This window comes from Pavona decussata, unplaced genomic scaffold (genome assembly GCF_977016875.1).
Source record: "Pavona decussata unplaced genomic scaffold, jaPavDecu1.1 SCAFFOLD_78, whole genome shotgun sequence".
Classification (NCBI taxonomy): domain Eukaryota; kingdom Metazoa; phylum Cnidaria; class Anthozoa; order Scleractinia; family Agariciidae; genus Pavona; species Pavona decussata.
Genome location: NW_028145496.1, coordinates 1675765 through 1697866, shown reverse-complemented (window position 1 = coordinate 1697866; position 22102 = coordinate 1675765). Strand labels below are relative to the sequence as shown.

The 22102-nt window shown below is 39.3% G+C and overlaps 1 protein-coding gene across 3 annotated transcripts in view; it reads right to left on the bottom strand.

Moving 5' to 3' along the window:
• Positions 1-22102, bottom strand: part of LOC146476276 (sphingosine 1-phosphate receptor 3-like) — a 123128-nt gene that overhangs the window by 53998 nt on the left and 47028 nt on the right. Inside the window, exon 1 of one of the 3 annotated variants that reach the window (XM_085114818.1) lies at positions 7218-7265. The exons of the other annotated variants lie outside the window; for them this stretch is intronic. Coding sequence (XP_084970944.1) covers positions 7218-7230 — 13 coding nt within the window. The 5' untranslated portion in view covers positions 7231-7265. Of the gene's footprint in view, positions 1-7217; positions 7266-22102 lie in introns of those variants that run through there. 3 annotated transcript variants of the gene reach the window in all.

Here is a 22102-nt window from a genome sequence, read left to right as displayed (position 1 = left end):
ATCAAACAAGCTGGGTAAATTGCAATTGTAAATGGTTGAACCGGTAACCTTTTGAGTACATTATTTTTGCCAATCGTTCGACAATTAAACCAAAACAGTTCCGGTTACTTCATTTGGCAATAAATTCATTCCTCCTTTGATTAATGATTTGATACGCGATTAACTACGACTAGAAATTTCCAACAAATTCTTGCTCAGCTTTTGCGGGGCAGAAGTTTGGAGCTTTTAAACAACGAAGCATGCGCAAGTTAAGTTAGCTCATACAACGCGGCGGTTTCAATTATTTTTCGCAAGTTTTGAGTGGTAATTGCTTGTGCAGAGAGAGAATATTTCAGCTGGCCTATTAGCCTCCGAAATAAGGGTAACTGCTGTTTTTAGAGTTGCGCTGCAGTTAACTGAATAGGTCGTCTTGTAAATAACACATCTAAGATCAACAATGCAATGAACATATTAATGAACGGCTGCGTTACCATGAAATCCATTCGGTTAACGATGACACTCTCCGAGCGTCTAAAACCTTGCTTGGCTCGATATTTTATTTTCTTAACGCGTAAGAAAATTAGACTATTGTTTTAATTTACTAGTTGTTCTAACAAAAAGTCCACAAGCTTAATTAACCGGTCGCAACAAGAAATGCAATCTTTCATAACACTTCCAGTGAGTCACCGATGGAATATTAGCAATCTGGAATGTCACGCGATGCATGATTCCTGGAAATACTGGCGACATAATTTCATTGAACACTTTTAGTAGAGGCCAAAAAAAAGAACAACAACAACAACAACAAAAGTGAATATACACTTTTTTATAATACTTTATTTTATAAGAATATCTAGGCTGAAATTTGCTTTTAAAAATATTTTGAGAATAAACCAGATGCTGAGATCAATTTTTTTTGTCGAAAATTTGTAAATACGATACAAATATGTTTTTAACTTAACCGTTTAAAAATCTTGCTTTCTATATAAAAGGCAAAGCTATCCAATAAAGCGATGAAACCTGCACTAGCGATATGTTTAATGCTACGGACAGTTCGATACAGATTAACAACAAACACTTTTAATTGTTACCCCAATACATTCTAAAACGGAAATGTCATACGCTATATATTCTAAGCTAGAATATTCACAAGAATATTTTCAAGATCTGTAGCACTGCCAAAAAATGTTGATGCGCTTGCTCATTTTCTTTGTCAAATTGGGCCAAATCTCCCAATTAATCTGGGTACGTGACTGTAATCTAACCTTCAAGTGTATATAAGAAATACAACAGTTGTACCTATCGATAAGAAGTGCCGACTGTTCTGTTCTTTTCATATCCAAACAGGCTAGGGGAGCCTGGACCTTATAAGCCCTCGGTTTCAAATTCAGGTTCCCCGTCACCAATCCTACTTCGTATCTTTAGTGTGTAATAGAGCCGTTTTCAATTGAGTATCGAAAGTAATTAATTCGGGTTTGGTTTGGTTTTGCAATACGACGCTCTGTGATTGGTTAACAAAAGTCGCGCCACTTTCTCAACCAAAGGAAATCCAAACCAAAACCAATCGTGTTTTCGCGGCGCTCGTTTCCCGCGCTTGGCGCCAGCAACATGTATTTGCTTTGAATTCTGAGTGGCTCGTTGTGTTTTTACATCTGTTTCGATTGGCCAGAGTAATTACTTTGGTTTTGGTTTTATGACACTCAATTGGAAACCGATCATTTTATGTTTGACGAAACAAATAGATTCGTTTGACTCTCTTTGGACTCTGGCTCAATAGATCTCAATAGAAGCCCTGTAAAAAACACTAATGGATTGCATGAAGAGAAAAACTAAAGTTAACATTAACAAATTAAAATGAAATTCAAACTCGTACACAAAATCCGGTATTTTAAAGGTCCATTTTTGAGCAATCGTATTACTCGTTTTCAGTAACCGGTCTTACTGGCACAGTCCGTTCCAAATTTTTAAAACTGCTCTTCGAAACTTTGCTGTGCACAATGAATAAGCCAAGGGATTGAGCAGTGGATGTAAGGACACAAATAAAAATTTCAAATAGGGATGATCACATTTACAGGACTCCTCTAATTGGAACATAAATAGCAACCAGCATAAAAGTCGTGCGCGCAACACTTTTCTCTTTCTCTTTTCTCCTTTCTATTGTTCGAGCATTTTCAGTCAGACCTTGACGCTCTGTTGGCCTCTCCTCTAGTGTGGTTATATCCAGATTCAAAGACCTTTTTACCACGAAGTAGATTCTTGTGTAACTGGCGACTATTACGATTATTAAAATAATACCAAACACATCAGTAACCTTCCTTACGTAATTAAAATACAGTTCTTTGCTAATAAGGAGAGATAAATATGGTAAGCCAGCGGCGACCCAGATAGAGATAGTCCAAAGTGTGAGACAACGAGTTGTCCAATACTGTGTGCTTCTTAGTGGGCATGAAATGACGATGAGTCGTTCAACTGCAAGGCTAACGATTGTTAAACAGGAAGCAGACTGGGCGATGAGTACAGTGATCACTGCTGCAAACAAAAGATCATCACTTGGCAACAAAATATAAATACCAATCAGCAAAAGGCCTGGCATAGCAGTTAATAGATCACAAATGGCCAGGTTTAAAATGAAGAAGTTGGCGCGGGTTCCTCTAAGCTCCTTGAATGGATCTTTCCAGATTACCGTGATCACCAAGAGGTTTAAAAATGCAATCAGAACAGAAATTGGCAAAATTACTGCCGCTTGAACTGAAACAAACAAACAAACAAACAAATAAATAAATGAACATTTTACCGAAAAAGAAGAAACAAGCGTTTAGTCTTGCGGATTCTAACTGTTTTTTAAAAGGCTGAACTATACCCGCAAATAAACAATGTAACACTGAGAGAACAAAATCAACTAAATTCTTGAAAAGGGGCAACTTAGGATTTCTTCTAACACATTTTAGAAACGATGATGTTTGAACTCGAATACGTTCGCTTAGTATTAAACAATTGCAACCCATTCTGACGCAGTCCATCGGCCAGATAACACTCGTCAACAGCTATCAGACTCTGGGTTGGTAATCTAAGAGGTATCCACTTTTAGAGGAAGGGCAAGCGCGCTCAAAGAAAATTATTTTGCAATTAGTCAGTTGTCACCTGAACAAGGCGTGGGCATGAAGTGTTAGGTTTCAGTATTACAGAAACTTCAGTTATTCAGCGATAATTAATTTAATGTGCCTATTTTTTTTATCGTGCATGCTATAATGGCCTATACACCATAGCCACTAAGCCAATCAAATCCCTGGAGTTGCATTACACAATAATACATTTTTTAACTCGTGAATTCGCGCATGCGCAATGAACGAGTTATCGCAATGTGGAAGATTATCACTCACTCCCTCCATAAGCTTTAAATTTTGTCTGAATTTAATCGGAATTGAATCAAAAGCATAAATTATTTATGCGTCTACCTGTAGTGCATGTATTCACCGTAAGTCGACATTAGAGGACAAAAAACAAGGACGTAAAATCGACTCATTACGAATAACTTATTCTTAAAAGAATAAAGCTAGTAGGTGTGTTGTCTGTGAACTCCTTCCACTGACCGAAACTAAAGGTCAACTTTCCTTTCAGGACAGATATTTTCCAAAAGTTCGACTTTGATTAACCTCCCTTGCAGACGCTTTTTTGGCTCGTCTCGTTGGGAGGAAAGATTGTGCTACGAGCCAGAAAAAGGTCTGTAAGAGAGGCTACACTTGGATCGATAGTCGGAACTGCTCGTTTCAGTAAACAACAAATGAAAACGTGAAAACACTTAAAGGTGCTTAACCAAAAAATCTGAGGAAGCGACGTGGACCGACGTGACCGAAAGAATACGAAATTCTACAGTGCGATAAATCTCCCTTCGGTGTCAAAGTTAATGGAGAAGATCAGGACGTCAACACTGAACTTACATACAGCCGAACACAACACTTCATTTCTCTGGCCGCTGAATATATAGAGTGTGTGCACGACGGCCATGTTGGAGGACCGAAACAAAACAATGATTTTCCTTTGGGAAATAAATTCTATTTTTATGCAAATATCTTCTATTGTTTTAATCCTCCAACATGGCCGCCGTGCACACACTCTATACAAAAGATATACACTCGATTGCAAAAACGTTGACACCTAAAAAAGCATAAACCGTGAACGATGAGACCCAACGAATTTGTGGGTAGTGTTTAAACAATAACCTCATTTCCATAATCAATAATTTACCATTCTCATTCTTTGCAATAAATGACACAGTGCTGACTTAATTCTTCCGAATAATTTTCTACCAAACATTGCTTAAGTTCATTGCTTGTTTTGAACTTACGCAAATCGCGAATTGTATATTACTCAAATTGACCCTTTTTGGCCAACTTAGACACTTCAAGGAAAGCTTCGACAGTTTCCATCTTTCACCACGTGCAACCAATTTTGGTCATCAACCGTCCCACGAGAATAGAACATGATAGGATATTATGCAAATAAATTTAGTACACTTATACCCATAAAGCCACTGGGGCTCATCGTTCACGGTTTATGCTTTTTAGGTGTCAACGTTTTTGCAATCGAGTGTATATAAAAAGATATATATAAAAGATGTATATACACAAAAAAGAAAACGTTCGATTAACGTTAAAGATTCAAGGCAATTCCGTGTGTGAAAGACTAAGGGACAAATAGGAAACTAAAACTTAAACTTCGAAAAAAATTTCATTCCGGGTGAGCAATAAGATCGATTCACCAGAACTAATGTAAACACTGCAAGTTTGCTAATGCACAGCGACAATCATCCCTTCACGCATTTTTAAATTTACATTCACTTATATAAAACCAAAATAGCTACTTTAACAAGTAACTTCTTCCGGTGTTATAAAACGCTGACAGAAGCTGTCCTTTGAACGTAGCCATACTGACCATACTGAAAACAGTAAGATTTAGTTCACGTGCTAGGCAACCAAAATTGATCACATGTATCAAATTTCATTCCGCAAGAACACGACGCGAGGAAACAAAATTACAGAGGTTCTTGGAAGATAAAGCGGACGCTTTTTTTTGTCGATTGGCAACCACTTGAAACCACCAAAAGAACGTACACGTCCACCTTTGCGTTGCTTCGCGTATTGAAAGGAATCAAAGTGCGTGTGTGATTCGATTGTTTTGCGCGTTAAGCAAATAATATTAAGTTCATAATGCATTCCCGCAATGCTGCATGGCGTCCATGTAGCGTAGTTTGATGCAATTGCCGCTTTTAATACGGATACCACTATTCACTTTTGCATTCACAAGTTGGCTCACGGGAGCCTTTGATTAATAATACCCGTTTTACTGTGTTTACTGGGTCCTTATCGACTGCGCTAGCATAATTGTTGGCGTAATTTGGAAAAACAAGGATGATTTTTTTCACTTTTTTTTAAAAGTTGCACTGCTAGCGACATCGGCATATTTTTAGTTTTTTGAAGGGAACATTATCAGAGTCACGATATGCTTGGTCTCTGAGATTGATTATTTTCAAGTTCTGTTCATGGTTTAGTCTATTTTCATTCGTGTGGGGGAGGGAGAAGAAGGTTACGCAATACTGCGTCATTTTTCGTCTAGAGGACTGGGCACACCGGAAATAAAGACTAGGTCGGTACCATTTGCCGCTTTCACTGGCAACAAAATGGCGTCGCGATAGTTACAGATACGAGAAGAAGAAGAACAGCTGCTTGATAGGCCAGAACCCGCTCAACTTGCTAAAAAGTGGGACCAGAAAAAGTGTCCGTATTACAGAATGTCGTTGTTAAGCGGCTTAATTTTTAACAGAAAATATATGTAGCGGGACCAAGAAAACTGTCCGTAATCAAGAGTGTCCGTATCAAGGAGGTGTCCGTAAAGAGCGATTTCACTGTACATTATGACACATTAAGTCATCGCTTCTACTCTAGAATGAAGTGCAGTACAAACAAACGCTTTCTCGCTACACAGATCAATGCAATCTAGCTTTGCAAATTTTAGGTAACCTTATTTAATCAGTGTCACGCTGTTTTTTTCAATTTACAGCAGATTTTCAGTTAAACGATCGGATTGTCCTTTGGACACTGTTCCCTAGACCACGATCTGATAAGCTCGGCGACTCAGCCTACGAAGTGACTGTCATGCGTGCGCTAAACGGTAGCGATTTAATGGTAAAGGGAAAAGAACTTCTCGAGCGATATTTTTCTAGTATCATAAGTCCAAGAGCTTTTTTTATTCAATCAGCTGTCGAAACGAATTCCCGTTTTCTTTGTTTTGCTTGTCACGCTCTGTGATTTGATAGTAAAGTAAGCGCCAATGTTTTAAGTCGTAAAACAAAGCCAATAATTGGGACCTATGCTCCCGCATGCGCATCAAAGGCCGGTTTAAACGGTTTCAACATTTGCTTCAACATGTGTTCAACAATTTGTTGAAGCAAATGACGGGGGCGTGTGAACAGGTCGTTCAACATTCAGTGAGAGCGTAATTATAAAAATGGTGAAAGCTTGTTGAAAGCGTGCTGAATCAAATTTAAATTTGTTTAAGCTTTCATTCAACAGTCATTCAATAATGATTTCCTTTGCTGCCGTTTGAGCACTCCATTCAACATTAATTTGTCAACATTTGCCCAACATCCGTTCAACTTTTGTCGAATTGAAAAAAATGGTTGGCCAAATCGGTTGAAAGCCGTTTAAACGGGCCTTTACCGTCCCTAGCGCCGGCTGTGTGTACTTGCTTAGGATTCTGCTGGTTCGCTACGAAGTTGTTTTACTCTGTGTGATTGACCAAAATAATTACTTTTGGTTTTGGCTTTAGGCACTCAATTGAAATTTGCTCGAAACGTACCATTCAACTAGCCAAAAACGAAAAATACCTAATAACAAGATTTTATCTCTCATCATAAGAGGTTTGTGACCATGAAGCGATTTTTCTTGTTCTCACCAGTTTATTCTACCTTTAAGATCAGGCTCCAGTTTTTCAAAGGGCGGATAATTTTATTCAGTGGATAAGTCACTATTCAGTGGTGCAAATGTATACCAAACAACGCTTCTGGTAAGTTTTCAACACAATATCATCATGATACTTAAATTAGACATACGCCTACTACTCTATAAACAAGTTATAGAGCTATAGGGAAATTCTTGCACACATTTGTTTGCCGCATAGCAACCTATCCAGTGGATAAAATTATCTGCTCTTAGAACAACCGGGACCAGATGATTTCTTACCTTTAGGATCCATTGACCAAAATTGTTACAACTGAAGACAACAGCAGGATCACACAAAAGGTTGAAAATCCCACTCCCTGGAATTTTAAAATATCTGTTTTGCAGTGTGTTTCGATCAGTTGTAATTATTTTGAAAAGGCGCATGTATGAAGGTTATACAATCTCACCGAATGTCATTTAAATATCACGCGATAATTTGGTTTCGGGCCGGGGTTATTTTTGTGACCGAGAGAGCTTTTTGAAATAAAAACGTATTGACGTTAATTAGGTATTTTTCGCTGCAAGCGTGTTCTGTTCCATTTTTTAGTAAAGTTTACTTTAGTAAAAGTTAACAAAGAAAATTAGAAAGGAAAGACGGATTCGGAAGGGTTCAGGAAGGGAAAAACAAGGGATGAAAAAAATTAATGCCGGCCGGGTACATGTAGAGACTAACCACTGGCATGTATTTTCACGTCGTGAAAAAAAGGTTTTATGTATTTAAGCTGCAGTAAGAAAATATCATGGTATAACTGTATTTTCATATAAGAAAGGCTTTTCATTTTCAAACTTTAGCGTTTATTAAGGATCTGAAGCACGGTGGCTAACGAATTAAGTGACTGGAAAAAATATTACAACATCATGAACATTATATTCCACAGGTTGAACTATTTATTGCACACGGCTTTAAATTTAACCGTATCAGAAGCATATATAGCCGGGGTTATATGCTTCAGACCATATACAATATGTCTTGTTACTGCTAAAGTAAGATCTCCAATCTCCCAGAATCGCCTTCGTTTGCTGAGGATATTTAGAATAACGGAAATTTAGCCAAACAACTAACAGTACTTTCGGATAAAAAAATATTGGAAAGAAATGGTACGCGAGACACTAAAACCTTGGCGACAAAAGTTTTGGGGAAATCGCTATAGCCATGGGAGTACTTGTGATGTATTGTTCAGTTTTCACAATTATTCACCTCAGAGGGTCAGTAAAAACGGTGAATATTTACGTAGCTTTTTGGTGGATCTAATATTAGCACGAGAGCTTAAGCGGACTATTATATCAAAACACTCCCTGACGGCTACACGTGAACTTAAGAAAAAAAAGGAAGAAAGAAAAAAAAAAAAAGCTCTACTGAAGAGTTCGTTTCAGAGGTATCCGTGTGTTCTGGGTAGAGTTGAAATTTGGAAATGTTAGTTTTAGTTGAGGAAGGCCGAGAAACAGGAGAACCCAGGACACCTTGGTGGGAGGCGAGTGCTGTCACCACTGCGTCTGATGCCTCATTCTTTCCATGACTTTGGAACTGACATCCAAGCAAGTGAGAGCCTTGAGACATTTTTTTTTTTTTTATCAGGACCGGAAGACATCCCTTTTTTTGCTAGTTCGAACGCGCATAGAATAGTGGTTATATGTTTACTTACTCTCTTACAATATCACATAGCCAACTGATCTACTCTATCTGAATATGATGGGTTTTTTTATCAGACGATAGCAGGTCTTTCTTAGTTAGGGCAAAAACAGCCCTTGCAAATTTTCAATAAAGCCCTTCCAAACTTAACAGTGCGCAGCGAATAGACGATCGGATCTTACAGGGGATGCAAAATTACTAAACCCTCCTAGAGTTTCACTTCTGTCTTGTAATGGTAGCTTTTGCAAATTCCTTTTATGTTCTCCATTACGATGATTGGAATCCAACAAACGGCAAATATTCCAACAAGAATGAAAACGGAGTAGGCAACACTTCTCTCCTTCCTTTTCAGCTTTTCCATCACGCGAGCACTTTTGGTTAGAGCAAGTAGTCCCTCGTCTCGTCTCTCCTCTGGTGTTGTTAAATGTAGGTACAAAGTTTTTCTCAAGATGAAGTAGATTCTTGAGTAACAGGCAAGTAATAAGACTAATATAGGAAAGGCAATTGCATCAGCAATAAAAACTCTGTAGCTGTCGAATGAGTCAGGCCATTCTTTGAAGGTAAGAAAAGCCAACAGTGTAGCTCATATCCATATTGAAAAAATCCCAATTGAGAGATATGAAATAGTTATATAATCCGTGCTGTTTGACGCCGGAGATATGACAATAAGCCGCTCGCCTGCTAGACTAAGGCCATGTCCACACGTATCCGTATCCGGGAGGTAGCATACCATCATGGTGAAAGGACGCATCTTCCTTCGCTCTCTACTGAAGGTAGCTATTTTCTTGCACAGCTTTAGTATTTTCGACTCACGGCGTCATAGTCTTGCCTCTTTTGAAGCTATTTGTCAACAAAATCCATCCTCCACGGTCTACGGTTCATATTATGGCTTACTGTGGTGCAAGTTTCCTCACAAGTCCTGCGGCCATATTGCACGTGTTCGATTGTCAGTCAAGGGATATTTCGGATTTAGGGCATGTCGCTACCCGAACAACGACTCCACGTTTAACCTCAGTCGTCTAGTTATAAGTGGCGATATTAGCCCGAATCCCAGACCTTCCAAGAAACCGCACTGTCAGGAGTGCTTCAGAACGGTGGCGATCAACCATCGATCGCTTGAATGTGCGACCTGCGGGAGCAATTACCATATAAAATGTGGAGACGTAAAGTCAGAGGAGTTTATCCGCATACAAGAGAACACACTAAATTGGGTCTGTGGTCAGTGCACTGTTAAATCTACATTACCATTTGCCTCCTTATCGAACGAGTCATTCCTGTCAAGTGTCGGGCTGGAGGAGCGAAATACTCCAAACAAAAGTTCTACAGATGTCGAACCTACAGAGTCCCATTTAGGAGACCTCCTCACCAGTCTTGACTTTTCACCAAAATGTTTGAGAATAGCTCACATAAACATCTGCAGTCTCAGACGCAAACTGGATGAACTGAGAGTTTTACAGGAACTCTGCAAATTTGACATAATTGGAATCACAGAGAGTCATCTTAACACCAAAGACTGCAATTCAGAACTCAATATCGACGGTCTTAAATTCATTCGTAGAGACAGAACTCGACGCAAAGGAGGCGGATGCGTTCTCTACTACAGGGAGGACTTGAGAGTAATCCATCGAAGGGATCTTAACCATAGCGATATTGAAGCTATTTGGATTGAGGTGAAGCTGCCTTCGAATAATGCTTTATTTTCGGTCGTGTATCGTCCACCGGACCAGCAAGATTTCTTTCAAAACTTCAGCGCTGTTCTTGAAAAAGCGTGGTTGAAATCGAATAATATTTTCCTTCTGGGCGATTTCAACTGCAATATGAAGCCCCTTCTGACTCCAAACGAAAAGGCGGCACCGTTAAATTCGATAAAATTAAAACAAATTTTCGAGTTATTTAATATGCAAAATGTGATCACCAGCGACACTCGCGTGACACCTACTTCAAACACGCTCATAGACCTTATTGTTACCACGCGCAAGGACCTAATCAGAAATGCGGGCTCTTATCCCCTGGGCATTTCAGACCATAATTTAGTCTACGCTGTCGCCAGACTTGTTTGCAAACGTCCACCGCCTAAGTTTGTGCAAATTCGCAACTATAATAAATTGAATGAGAAGAGCATCAAACGCGATATGGAAAACGCACCTTTCCATGTAGCTGAGATTTTTGATGACCCGGACGACTCGCTATGGCTGTGGAACAAAATATTCCTACAAATTGCAAATGAACACGCACCGATGAAACAAGTGAAAGTGAGAAGTCAATCACTCCCATGGATTACTAACGACATACGGCGGAAAATGAACAAGAGATTTAAACTGTACAAGGAGGCGGTTAACACAAACGATAACGAAAAGTGGCGGGAATATAAATACCTACGAAATAAGATTACAGCCGCTGTTAGAAAGGCAAAAGCAGATTTCTTCAGAAGCAAAATCAACGAGGTTAAAACCGCAAGCGCTTACTGGAAGCTCGTGAAAGACGCAACAAATTTGTCAAAAAGTCATACACTAATAGGACCCCTTAGACGAGAAGACGGGAGCCTGGCCGTTTGCGATGTGGAAAAGGCCAACATGATGAATGCTTATTTTTCCTCGATTGGTACAACACTAGCGGCACAGTTACCAGCACATCGGTCGGTGCTACAGATCGAAACAGGCAGAGTCGCCGACCCAACAGACATACCAACTTTAGCCGTTATTGATATTCACGAAGGTATTGTCAAAAGTAAAATACTGAACTTGAAAACAAACAAAGCAACCGGCCCGGATGAAGTCGCCCCAAGGCTACTCAGGCTACTGGGAGAAACGGTGGCACCCCCGCTGACATCTCTAATTACGTCAAGCTTTAAGACAGGCGTTGTCCCCCTACAGTGGAAAACAGCAAAACTAACGACAATACACAAAAAAGATGACGCAACGGACAGAGGAAATTATCGTCCTCTCTCCATCCTCAGTGTGCCAAGCAAGATCTCGGAGTCATGTGTTAATGACGTGATTTTTGACCACGTGCTTAACTCTAATCGCCTGGTAACAGATAATCAATGGGCATATCGCAAGGGCTACTCCACTGAGCTCCTCCTTGTTCATTTAATGGAAACCTGGAGACATTCAATAGACTCTGGTTATGTGGTGGGCGTGCCCTTCATTGATTTCAAGAAAGCCTTCGATTGCGTTGATCACGACATCTTGCTTAATAAGCTTCGATGCCAATTTGGAATGCGCGGTTGCTTATTAAACTGGCTGACGAGTTACCTCACATCCAGGCTACAGTACACGGTCTTAAATGGACAAAGATCCAGCCTATGCTCAATGTCTTCTGGTGTCCCTCAAGGGAGTGTCCTGGGGCCGACTCTATTTACTTTGTACACAAGCGATCTTGTAGCATCCATCCACTCAGGGTCTGTGTATATGTATGCTGACGATACCACTGTATACTGTATCGGGAAGACTATAGATGAAGTGTCTGCTGCGTTAAATCAATCACTATAAGAGCTCTATGCCTGGTGCGTGAAGAACAGGCTGACACCACACCCAAAGAAATCAGAATGTATGCTAATCTATAGAGGATCGTTCACTGGCCCTCTACCACCCATATACCTAGGAGGTAACAACTTAGAATGGGTAACACACAGTCGGCTTTTGGGCGTAATAATAGACCACAAGCTTAGCTGGTCCAAACATATTAAGGAATTGAAGAAGAGTTTTGCTAATAAACTAAGCCTTATAAAGAAGAGCAGATTCTTACCCAAACAGGATCTCTTAAACCTGTACTTTAAAGTTATAATTCCTGCAGTAACGTACGGTATATCCGTATGGGGAGGTACTAATCGGCAAGACGAACTTGATTCACTTGAAAGACTACACTGCAGGGCAGCAAGAGTCATTTTCAATTTTGCTAAGGATCTACCATCAGTGGAAGTCCTCACCAGGGCTAAATGGGACACTCTAAGAACTTTCTATAAGCAATCTATCCTGAAACTAACTTATAAGATGTACCACAATGTTTTACCATCCTGCATGACAACACATATTGTGAAATCGCAATCCTCTTATAATCTAAGGAACAGTCTTAAGCTGGAAATACCACCTTTCAAATCGAATATCAAAAAGCATTCTATATCTTATAGAGGTCCAGTTTTGTGGAATCATTTGCCAATTGAATGTCGTATGGCGAATAGTGTGAAACGTTTCTCCAGGATGATTAACAAACTTACTTTGGTCAGAGACATGGACTTTTCTAATTTATTCTGTAGAAAATAGATTCCCCTTAAAAGGAGTTTTTTAGGTCTATGCTTTTAGTAGTTATACAATACCATCAATTATCAAATACTTGTTTATTGTAAATAGTAAATTTCAATGTTATGTTTATACATATAAGAAGTCATAAGTCTTATTTTACTTTACAATTTTATTACAGTTATTGTTTATGTATTTTTTATATTATTTACACGACCCCACAAGCTGCATAGCTTAAATACTCATCGTGTCAAAATAAAGGTTTTACTTACTTACTTACTTACTTACTTATCCGGAATTTTTTTTCCCGCAAATATCAGGAAATTTTCTGATTTGCTCTAGTGTACAGTTTTAAAATTCTCTCTCCATTCTTCTTCGATCATTGTGCCATTCATAAAATTGTCCCACCATGCGCTTGTCCTTCCTGGTCGCGTCCAGAATCGCCTTCGGTGATGATTCGCGCTTTTTTGACTTTATGATGCCCACTGTTCATTGATAACAATCTCAAAACATCCTGTCGATCTCTAATGTATTGGTTGTGTAAATTTATCACAGCTGCATTTATCTGAACGCATGATATCAAAAAAGAAATCAGAGCAACTAACAAAGAAGCTACAACCTTGCTGTACGCCAAGTTTGTTTATAATGCTCGCCGTGAGGACTGGATCCAAGAGAATGACGAAAGCGTATTCGAAAATTTCCGGATACGACCGTCCACACGTATACGTATTCGTATCGGATATAAAAATTTCCACTCTGGAGAGAGCGTTTTCAAAAATTTCCGAATACAGCCGGAAAATACGCTGGAAACGTGTGGACGCAAGCCGCATTCGTAAAAAAAATTGGTGTTTTCACAAATTTCCGGATACGTGTGGACGACCCCTTAGGATTGTCAAAAACGAAGCACAAAACGCCAAGTATGTGAAGATGTAGGCTGCTCCTGTAACGTTCTCGTAAGGAAGCCAGTGGCTTAGACCAAAGAATAACTCACCTGCCAGACAGACCAGAAGATCGCAAAGAGCGAGGTTTAAGATGAGGTAATTGGCCGTTCCTAATAGCTGTTTGTAAGGATCTTTCCAGATGACTACAATAACTGAGGCGTTTACAACTACCGTCAGAAAGGAAACAGAAAACGCGGCTACAGCTTTCCAAGTTGAAATTGGGTCTCGGAATGAAACAGACAAACAATCAGTGTAAACTTCTAATACTTATATTATTGAATTGGAACTTACGAATGTTCACTTGATCTATCATTCTATACTAGCAAGCAAGCGGTTCTAGCTTTATATTTTGCAAACCACCTTTAATTTTTAACTGCAGAGATAAACGTTTCTCTTTGCGATTTCCGCCCTGGATTTACAGCCGTTTAACCCTTTCATATACCTGCGGTGAAAAAACTTTATTTAACAAATCGATGGCAGTTTTCTATGGTACCAGAAAATGACGTCATAAAATGTTCAGAAGTCAACTTCAATGCATGGCCTGCAAGTGAAACCGATCGAGTCACGCCGGTATATGTCCCAGTATATTCACGCGAGTATATTCTATTCTTGTGTTAGTCAAGCCTGATTACTAGTACGTCCTGGTTCTACACATTACAGAGAACTTAAACCGGAATCTCAAGAACTTATCTTTGCTAAACAAGTTGTTTCACTCTTAAGTCAACTGAACAAATTGGGTAAATTGCAATTGTGAATGGTTGACCCGGGAACATAAGAGTACATTATTTTGCCGCTTGCACACTGCTTTCCGGCGCAAAGTTAAATTCGATCCCTCGACAAAACAAAATCGTTACTATATTTGTTTCTCTTTTGGTTAACAATTTGATACGCGATTAACTACCACTAGAAATTTCCAACAAATTCTTACTCAGCTGTTGCGGGACAGATATTTGGTAGCGCGAACCAGACCGGTCGTGCTCAAGTTTTTTTTTTTTTTTTTCCAAGAGCTAGCTTTAAAACGCCGAAGCAAGTGAATTAGCTTATTCAACAAGACCGTATTTTAAAAGTAATTTTTGCAAGTTTCAGCTTGCTTATTAGCCTCCGAAATAAAAGCTGCTGCTGTTTTAAGAGTTGCGTTTCAGTTAATAAAAGAAGTCATCTTGTAAAGTCAGCGACACACTTAGCGATTTTATACGCCGATCGCCGCGGTCGGCGAAAATCGCCAGATGTGCCCGGTGCAGCAATTGCGATTTACGCCGATCGTTGCCATCGGCGTTTAAAATGGCCGACTCAAGTGTATTAAGTCTTGACCAGCCTAATTATTATGCACATTTTTATTTGGAGGGAAAGTATTTGTCCGCTATCTGTGAAACTTTGCAAACAGATTTTTATCGGTGTCCTTATTAATTTTCCAAAATTTGCATTATCAGATTCTAGTCACGTTACCTGAAAACGACTTATAACGGTTAAAATCTTTACTCAAAAATGGGGAACAAAAAGCTACATTATATCAATCTTGTTTGTTGCTTACTCGATGAGCTCTTCTAAGGGCTTTATCATCCCGCCTTTTAGTGATGTCTGCATCTTAAGAGTAACGGTCAATTAAGGAAAATGGGTCACGTGACATGAAAAATATCAAAATATCTTAAAAGATAAATAACGACTACCACCTCAAAAGGTGGAGTTAGGTTGGGACAGTTATACTAAACATTTTAATTGCAAACGTTTTCAAAATTTTGGAGTATAAATGTTCCCCATTTTCAAAAACAAGTTATGTGACATCATCAACCAAGGAATGTCACGTGACACTTAGGAAGACTTCCGTTTAGTCAAGAAAGTCAGGCAGCTTATGGAATGAATTTCCTCTATAGTGTAAATTCTTTTCTCGACAGAGAATAGGGGTTCCTTAAAATCTTTGCTGGGAGTCTTTGAATGCCAAATAACCAAGCCCTAAAGTAAATGAGGGGATCAGGCATGTCAGATATCGGCGATTAAATTCGCCGGAATTCGCCAAGTGTGCCCGGTGCACGGCATAGCGGAGAATGGCTATTGTTCTCGGGACTTTTACTTACAGTCGAAAAAAATCATAGGTCTGTCATGACGCTTGTAAATATTCATAGACGCACAGAAAGGGCTTCTGTGATTGGTTGCTATGAACGCGCGGCAATGCTCATTATCTTGATTGAGGCGGTAAACTAAACAATGAACTAAGCCAGCTATTGTCTTCTCTTTGTTTCAATAAACTGCGGCGCGCTTTTGTTCTGATTCGTGTGCAAAAGTTTTCACTAACAGACACTAAATGCAGGGTGTTTTTCTAAGCTTTTGCATTTAATTTTCGGGAGATTCCGTTCGGTCGAAGATGAACTTTTAACACCGAAAACAGAGCGGGTCTAGTGGCACTGCGCGCGCAAGACGATTGTGACGTAAATAAATTGATTCTCTTTTCTTTTACGTACAGTTTGTGTGCGAAAGGGAAAACAAATGTAGAAACAATCTTTAAGTTCTGTCTTCGGATGTTTTTAAATTTACGAGGGATCAGAACAGCCGGTAAGTGCGATGAAAACGTAGCGGCGAGCGATCAAAGCAATCAATATCGTTGTAGTTGTAACGAATCGCCGATGAAGCAATCACCACCCGCAATCTGTAAAACGCGGTATTGTCAAGTGCCTGTACGATAGATCGAAACACCTCATAACTAAACCATCAGTTATCTCGCAAGAAAAGAAACACCTCTCATCAGTTCTTGTTTCTAACGGTTATCCGTTTTCGTTTGTGAAAAAAACATTACGAAAACAAAGAAACAAACAGCCACAAAAGAACCTGCCCCTGAAATTAAATCTACCGCTGTGCTACTATACGTCAAAGGGTTTTCAGAGGCTCTTCGCCGTTGCCTACAACAGCAAGGCATACGGACAGTTTTCAGACCTGACACAACACTTAGATCACACCTAGTGCGACCTAAGGACACTGTCGACCCTGCAAAACAAGACGAAGTAGTCTACAAGATTCCCTGTGAGTGTGGCAAGGTCTATATTGGAGAGACGGGAAGATCTATGCATGAAAGGATTAAGGAACACGATAGAGACATAAGGCTTGCTCGAACCCAATCCTCCGCCGTTTCAGAACACAGCAATGCGACGGGCCACTATCCGCTCTGGGATGAGGTTAAGTTTATTGACCGAGACCCACATTGGTACACCCATAGGGTTAAAGAGGCTATTCACATTAGACTTCACCCTGACAACATCAATAGGGATAATGGAATTGAGATTCCGGAAGCGTGGATGCCCACGATCAAACAACATAGCAGCCGATCGGTACCAAGGCGGACGGCCGAGGGAACAATTTCTAGTCTGAACGACGAGGATAGGAATACTCCAATCAACAACAGCCTAAGAGAGGATCGAAACGCACCAATCAACACAAATCAAGGTGCTACTTATACTGTCACGCAATGAGTCGACACCATCGCCTGATGAAGACCAGCAGTATAGCGGTCGACACGTCGCGATCCACATCTTTGTGACTCAGTCGTGAGACAAACGATTAAACTCATCTATCACTATGAAAATCTATTCGGTTAAAGATGACAGTTTAACGTAAGAACAAACTTAATATACTATTAGTTCAACTGTTTCGCCGGCTGTTTTTATAAGAAGTCTACAAGACTAACCGGTCGCACCTGAGTACTCCACTTATATTTATAACACTTCGATTGAGTCACCCAAGGTCGGATGAATCATGATCTGGCAAGTCGGCACGATGCATGATTCCCAGAAACACCGACCACTATTTTAAAATTTCAGACAACGATGCGTTTCTAGACAGTTTAAAAATATGTTTCTTGCTTCCATAATTCCATTGACCTCTTTGGATAGAAGCAAAAACAACAAACAATAATTAATATGCATTAATGCTTTAATAGGGATACTCCTAAAACAGTGTACACTATCCAAGGAGATAATAACAATATCAAAGACAAACCTTGGATAATTTAGAGAAGTGGCTTCAAGTTATATGAGAAATCTTTGGGGCGTTGTTTTGCATAATGCGTGAGTTCATCCTGGCCCAGGATTATTATTATTTATTCCAAACAATATTCTTAAAAAAAGAGTGTATACGGTTGTAACGCGCACAGAAATATACGCTGATGTAATGCCAAACCCGGTACTTTCTTGCATAAATACACAGCCTTCATCTAGTTAACATTAAAGGCCAATCTTGGCTAAATATAATTTAAAATAGTGGCTTCAAGTTCTATGAGAAATCTGTGGGGCGTTGTTTTTCATGATGCGTGGGTTGGTGAGTTTAGGCGGTAGGAACTTTCCCTTTTCCGACTTCCATTACGGTTTAGCCATCTATGTGAATACCTTGAGCTGGAGGTTTATCATGGCAGGAGGATGGTGGGTTTGAAAATACTATTCCGTTAAATTCTTCCTTGTCGCTTTCTTTCGCCATAAAGAAATGACTTCCGCTTGTAGGGTATTCTTATATGCAATTTCCTCATTAAGCCTGATCATGACACGCCATCAAAACGTGTCACGCGATTGTTCTACGACTGAATTGGTTGATGGATTACCACCTTTTGTCACCACTAATTCTTCCTGTTTCTTGAGAAAATATTTGAGCAGGTGATTGGGAAAGGCGACATTAACAGCTCGAACTGAATCAGGGGACACAAAACAAATGTTCCCTGTCGACATAGAAACTCATAGACGATATCAGCGCCTGTACAGAGTAAAACTGATTAAATTTCACTTACTTTGAAACCGAAATTTCAAGCAAAAACAACGAAAGAAATTATCTTTGCTAAACACGTTGTGTAACTGTAAATAAGTTTTTAAATCAAACAAACTGGGTAAATTGCAATTGTAAATGGTTGAACCGGTAACCTTTTGAGTACATTATTTTTGCCGATCGTTCGACAATTAAACGAAACAGTTCCGGTTACTTCATTTAACAATAAATTCATTCCTCCTTGGATTAATGATTTGATACGCAATTAACTACGACTAGAAATTTCCAACAAATTCTTGCTCAGCTTTTGCGGGGCAGAAGTTTGGAGCTTTTAAACAACGAAGCATGCGCAAGTTAAGTTAGCTCATACAACGCGGCGGTTTCAATTATTTTTCGCAAGTTTAGAGTGGTAATTGCTTGTGCAGAGATAGAATATTTCAGCTGGCCTATTAGCCTCCGAAATAAGGGTAACTGCTGTTTTTAGAGCTGCGCTCCAGTTAACTGAATAGGTCGTCTTGTAAAAACACATCTAAGATCAACAATGCAATGAACATATTAATTATGTTAGATTAGCCTTAGCGTCTAACCAAGGGGTTCAGCTCAGTTAATTCAGCGAGTTGAATTCAGAAGACACACACAATTGTGGTTCAATGGCTGCTTGTATTTTGCAAGTTCACTCTAAAGCTCAGCTACAACATTCTCTGACGAAGAACTTCTCGCGTTGCTTTTATGTTGGTTGGACTATGATTGACAACCTACTGTCAAAAACTCATCAACTACTAACATAGGCTTACGTAAGCCCTTCTATGATTGGTCAGTGTTGGAATTGGAAATGAGTACCTTCCCTTTATTTACAGTGAAAAATGTACCATTCTTTCAAGATTTTCACTAGGTTCTTCGATATGTCCAACCAAAATAAAGCAACAGGAGAAATATAAAAATTACAGTGAATATTTGTATCGATTAAAACTACACATTCACAATCACTAGTTTGTAACATACTCGGATGAAGTTTCAGGCAGTGTTCAGTGTTCTTGTTGTAAAACAACAACTTTCCGAGAAGAAAGGCGGTACTACAAGTCCACGCCTATTTCCATAAATTAAGGTGTACGTATTTACAACTTTCAGCTACCTTATTAAAAATACAGTACGCGGTTACAGAACAAAAAGTATTGACATTGACAGTCACCTTCAAATGAAAAGATCTAAAGATTATTTTTATTAAAATAAATACAGTAAAAACTAACTTAAATAACAAGATATCGGCTGGTATAGATTCGGTAAGAAACCACGAATACCTTTTCGAACCTTTACTAGAAAACGATAAAAAAACAAGAAGGATGGCCATTTCCAGGCAAATGCCAGGTAAAGGTTAACTTAAGGTCAGATACAATAAATTACGGCTTGACCTCTTGTAAACAATGTATTGTTCTTGAGGAAAAACTTATTTAAACATATTTGGTAGAAAGATCAATTTCCTGGGAAACAATCCAAAACAGAACACCTGCTTATACCAAATCTATACCAGGAGAAAACAACATTTGATCAGAGCTGGATCAGCATTATACTAAAACATAAATAGAAGGACAAACCATTGAACTTTTAAATATTTTTATCCCTTTGACTCGAATATTCCCGTAAATAACGTATATGTTGTACCGCTTCCCAACACCGAACAATAGACAAACCCAAGTAAACCAATAATAAAATATTACAAGAGTGAGTTTCGACATTGTTCGTATTTTTATTGTTTAACATATTCTCCCTTCTCAGAGTGAGCTAGTCCCGAGCTCACAAAGAAAGAAGAAGGAAGTGAGAAACTCACACTGTACGAAAAATGAAAAGATGATCCCGCGAATTAAGCGAGGGTTGGCGATAACCCTAAACGTGTCTTTACTAGACATATATAACCCGCTGTACTGCGAATGAGAAAGGAACACAAGAAATGAAAAAGAGAGAACGTACGCGCAGATAGTACGAACCAGAAACCTCAGAAGACAATCGCAAGGATTTTGAAAACGAGAGGTAGGAAACATGTATTCCGTTATCATGATACACAATAGAATAGCGGAGGAACTTGAATATATATATAGAGAGAATTAAACTGCCAAGAAGATAAGGTTGGTCATTCAGAACCGATAAAAATTACATACCCAAGGATTAAATAAGGTTTTTTTTTTTTTTTTTTTTTGTCGTTGTTTTTGTTTTGTTTTGTTGTGTTGTTTTTTTTTTTTTTGTTGTATTTGAATCAACGGCGGCGGTCTTCGGACTGCTGGCCGCGACGGAAGCTTGCCCATCCCGGAGGTGGGGGTGGAATAGGATGACTGAGGAATAATTCCTCGATGTCATCCGGCTCCAAAAAATCAAAAATCGTAAATTCATTTTCCCAGTCGGGAGGTGGAGGGGATGGTGGGGGATAGGAAACGGTTTCAAAACAAAAGATGTTGGGCCCCCGGGGTGCTGGTTGGCCGTGATTATGGGAAGTAATAGGTGACCTACAATGAGGACAACAATCTCTCATGTTCCCAACTGCAAAGCGGAAACATGAGAGAAGGCAATCCTCATGTATGCGATACCCACAACAGGGTAAGGGTTTCGAGGGGGTTTCTTGTGGCGTGAAGCAAATTAAACATTTAGTTCCAAGAAACTTTTCAATGCGGGCGCGATGGCGAGCGGAGCGTTTCCTGCGACCAGGCATGTTAAGTACTAGTGCAAAGTGTTGAGAAGTCGCGTTCTGAAAGAAATGAGGGAATAGAAAAAAAAAATAAAGAACTGCAAAAATACGCCTATGCATATGCGGGAGGAAATGAAAAATAGAACGCTAGAAATACGATATTGTATATAATCATGTGTCCAGCTTTACTGGTTTTCCCTAGATAGCCACGAACGGAGGTCCGCTCAAGTGAGTAAGGAAAACCAGCGGATAAGCTGAACACATAAGTATGTGGTAATGGCGGAGGTCCGGCCACTGACCCAACTACAATAAAAATATTTAAAGGGAAAAGCGAAAAGCGTAAAAACAAAATTAATCAATATAACCAAAGCGACTCATCAAGATTACATAAGGTGTGAAGGTGAAAAAAGTAATTAGCAATTTCAGTATAACCGCTTTCGTTTAGTATGCAAAACAAATCAAACATCATTGGTGGCGGAAGAGAATAACTGCTTGGCAAAATATACAATCGTAAAAGCGTGAAAATGTATTGCGGTTTCAATAAGAGATAGCTACATAAACGTAAAAGTGGAAAAATTTGACTCGAAGTGATGACAGCTGGAGGAGTACACTCTATGAGATCAATAAGAAAATTGAGTTGAAACGGATGAACTGTGTCATCAAAACAAAAAATATCTACCGAGTGTTGTGAATGACAATGTGCACAAAGCGATGAATAAATAGTGTCAGCATGTTTAAGAAAAACATCGTATAGATCACTTGCAAAACTAAATAAACAAGCAGAAACAAAGCGACGATATCCGTAAGAAGGAATACACAATTGATGAGTTTTGTGAAAAGATTCGATGACTTGCGGAATAGGCGCAGGCCTCAAAAGGCTGAACAAATCCATAGGTCGTCAAGGA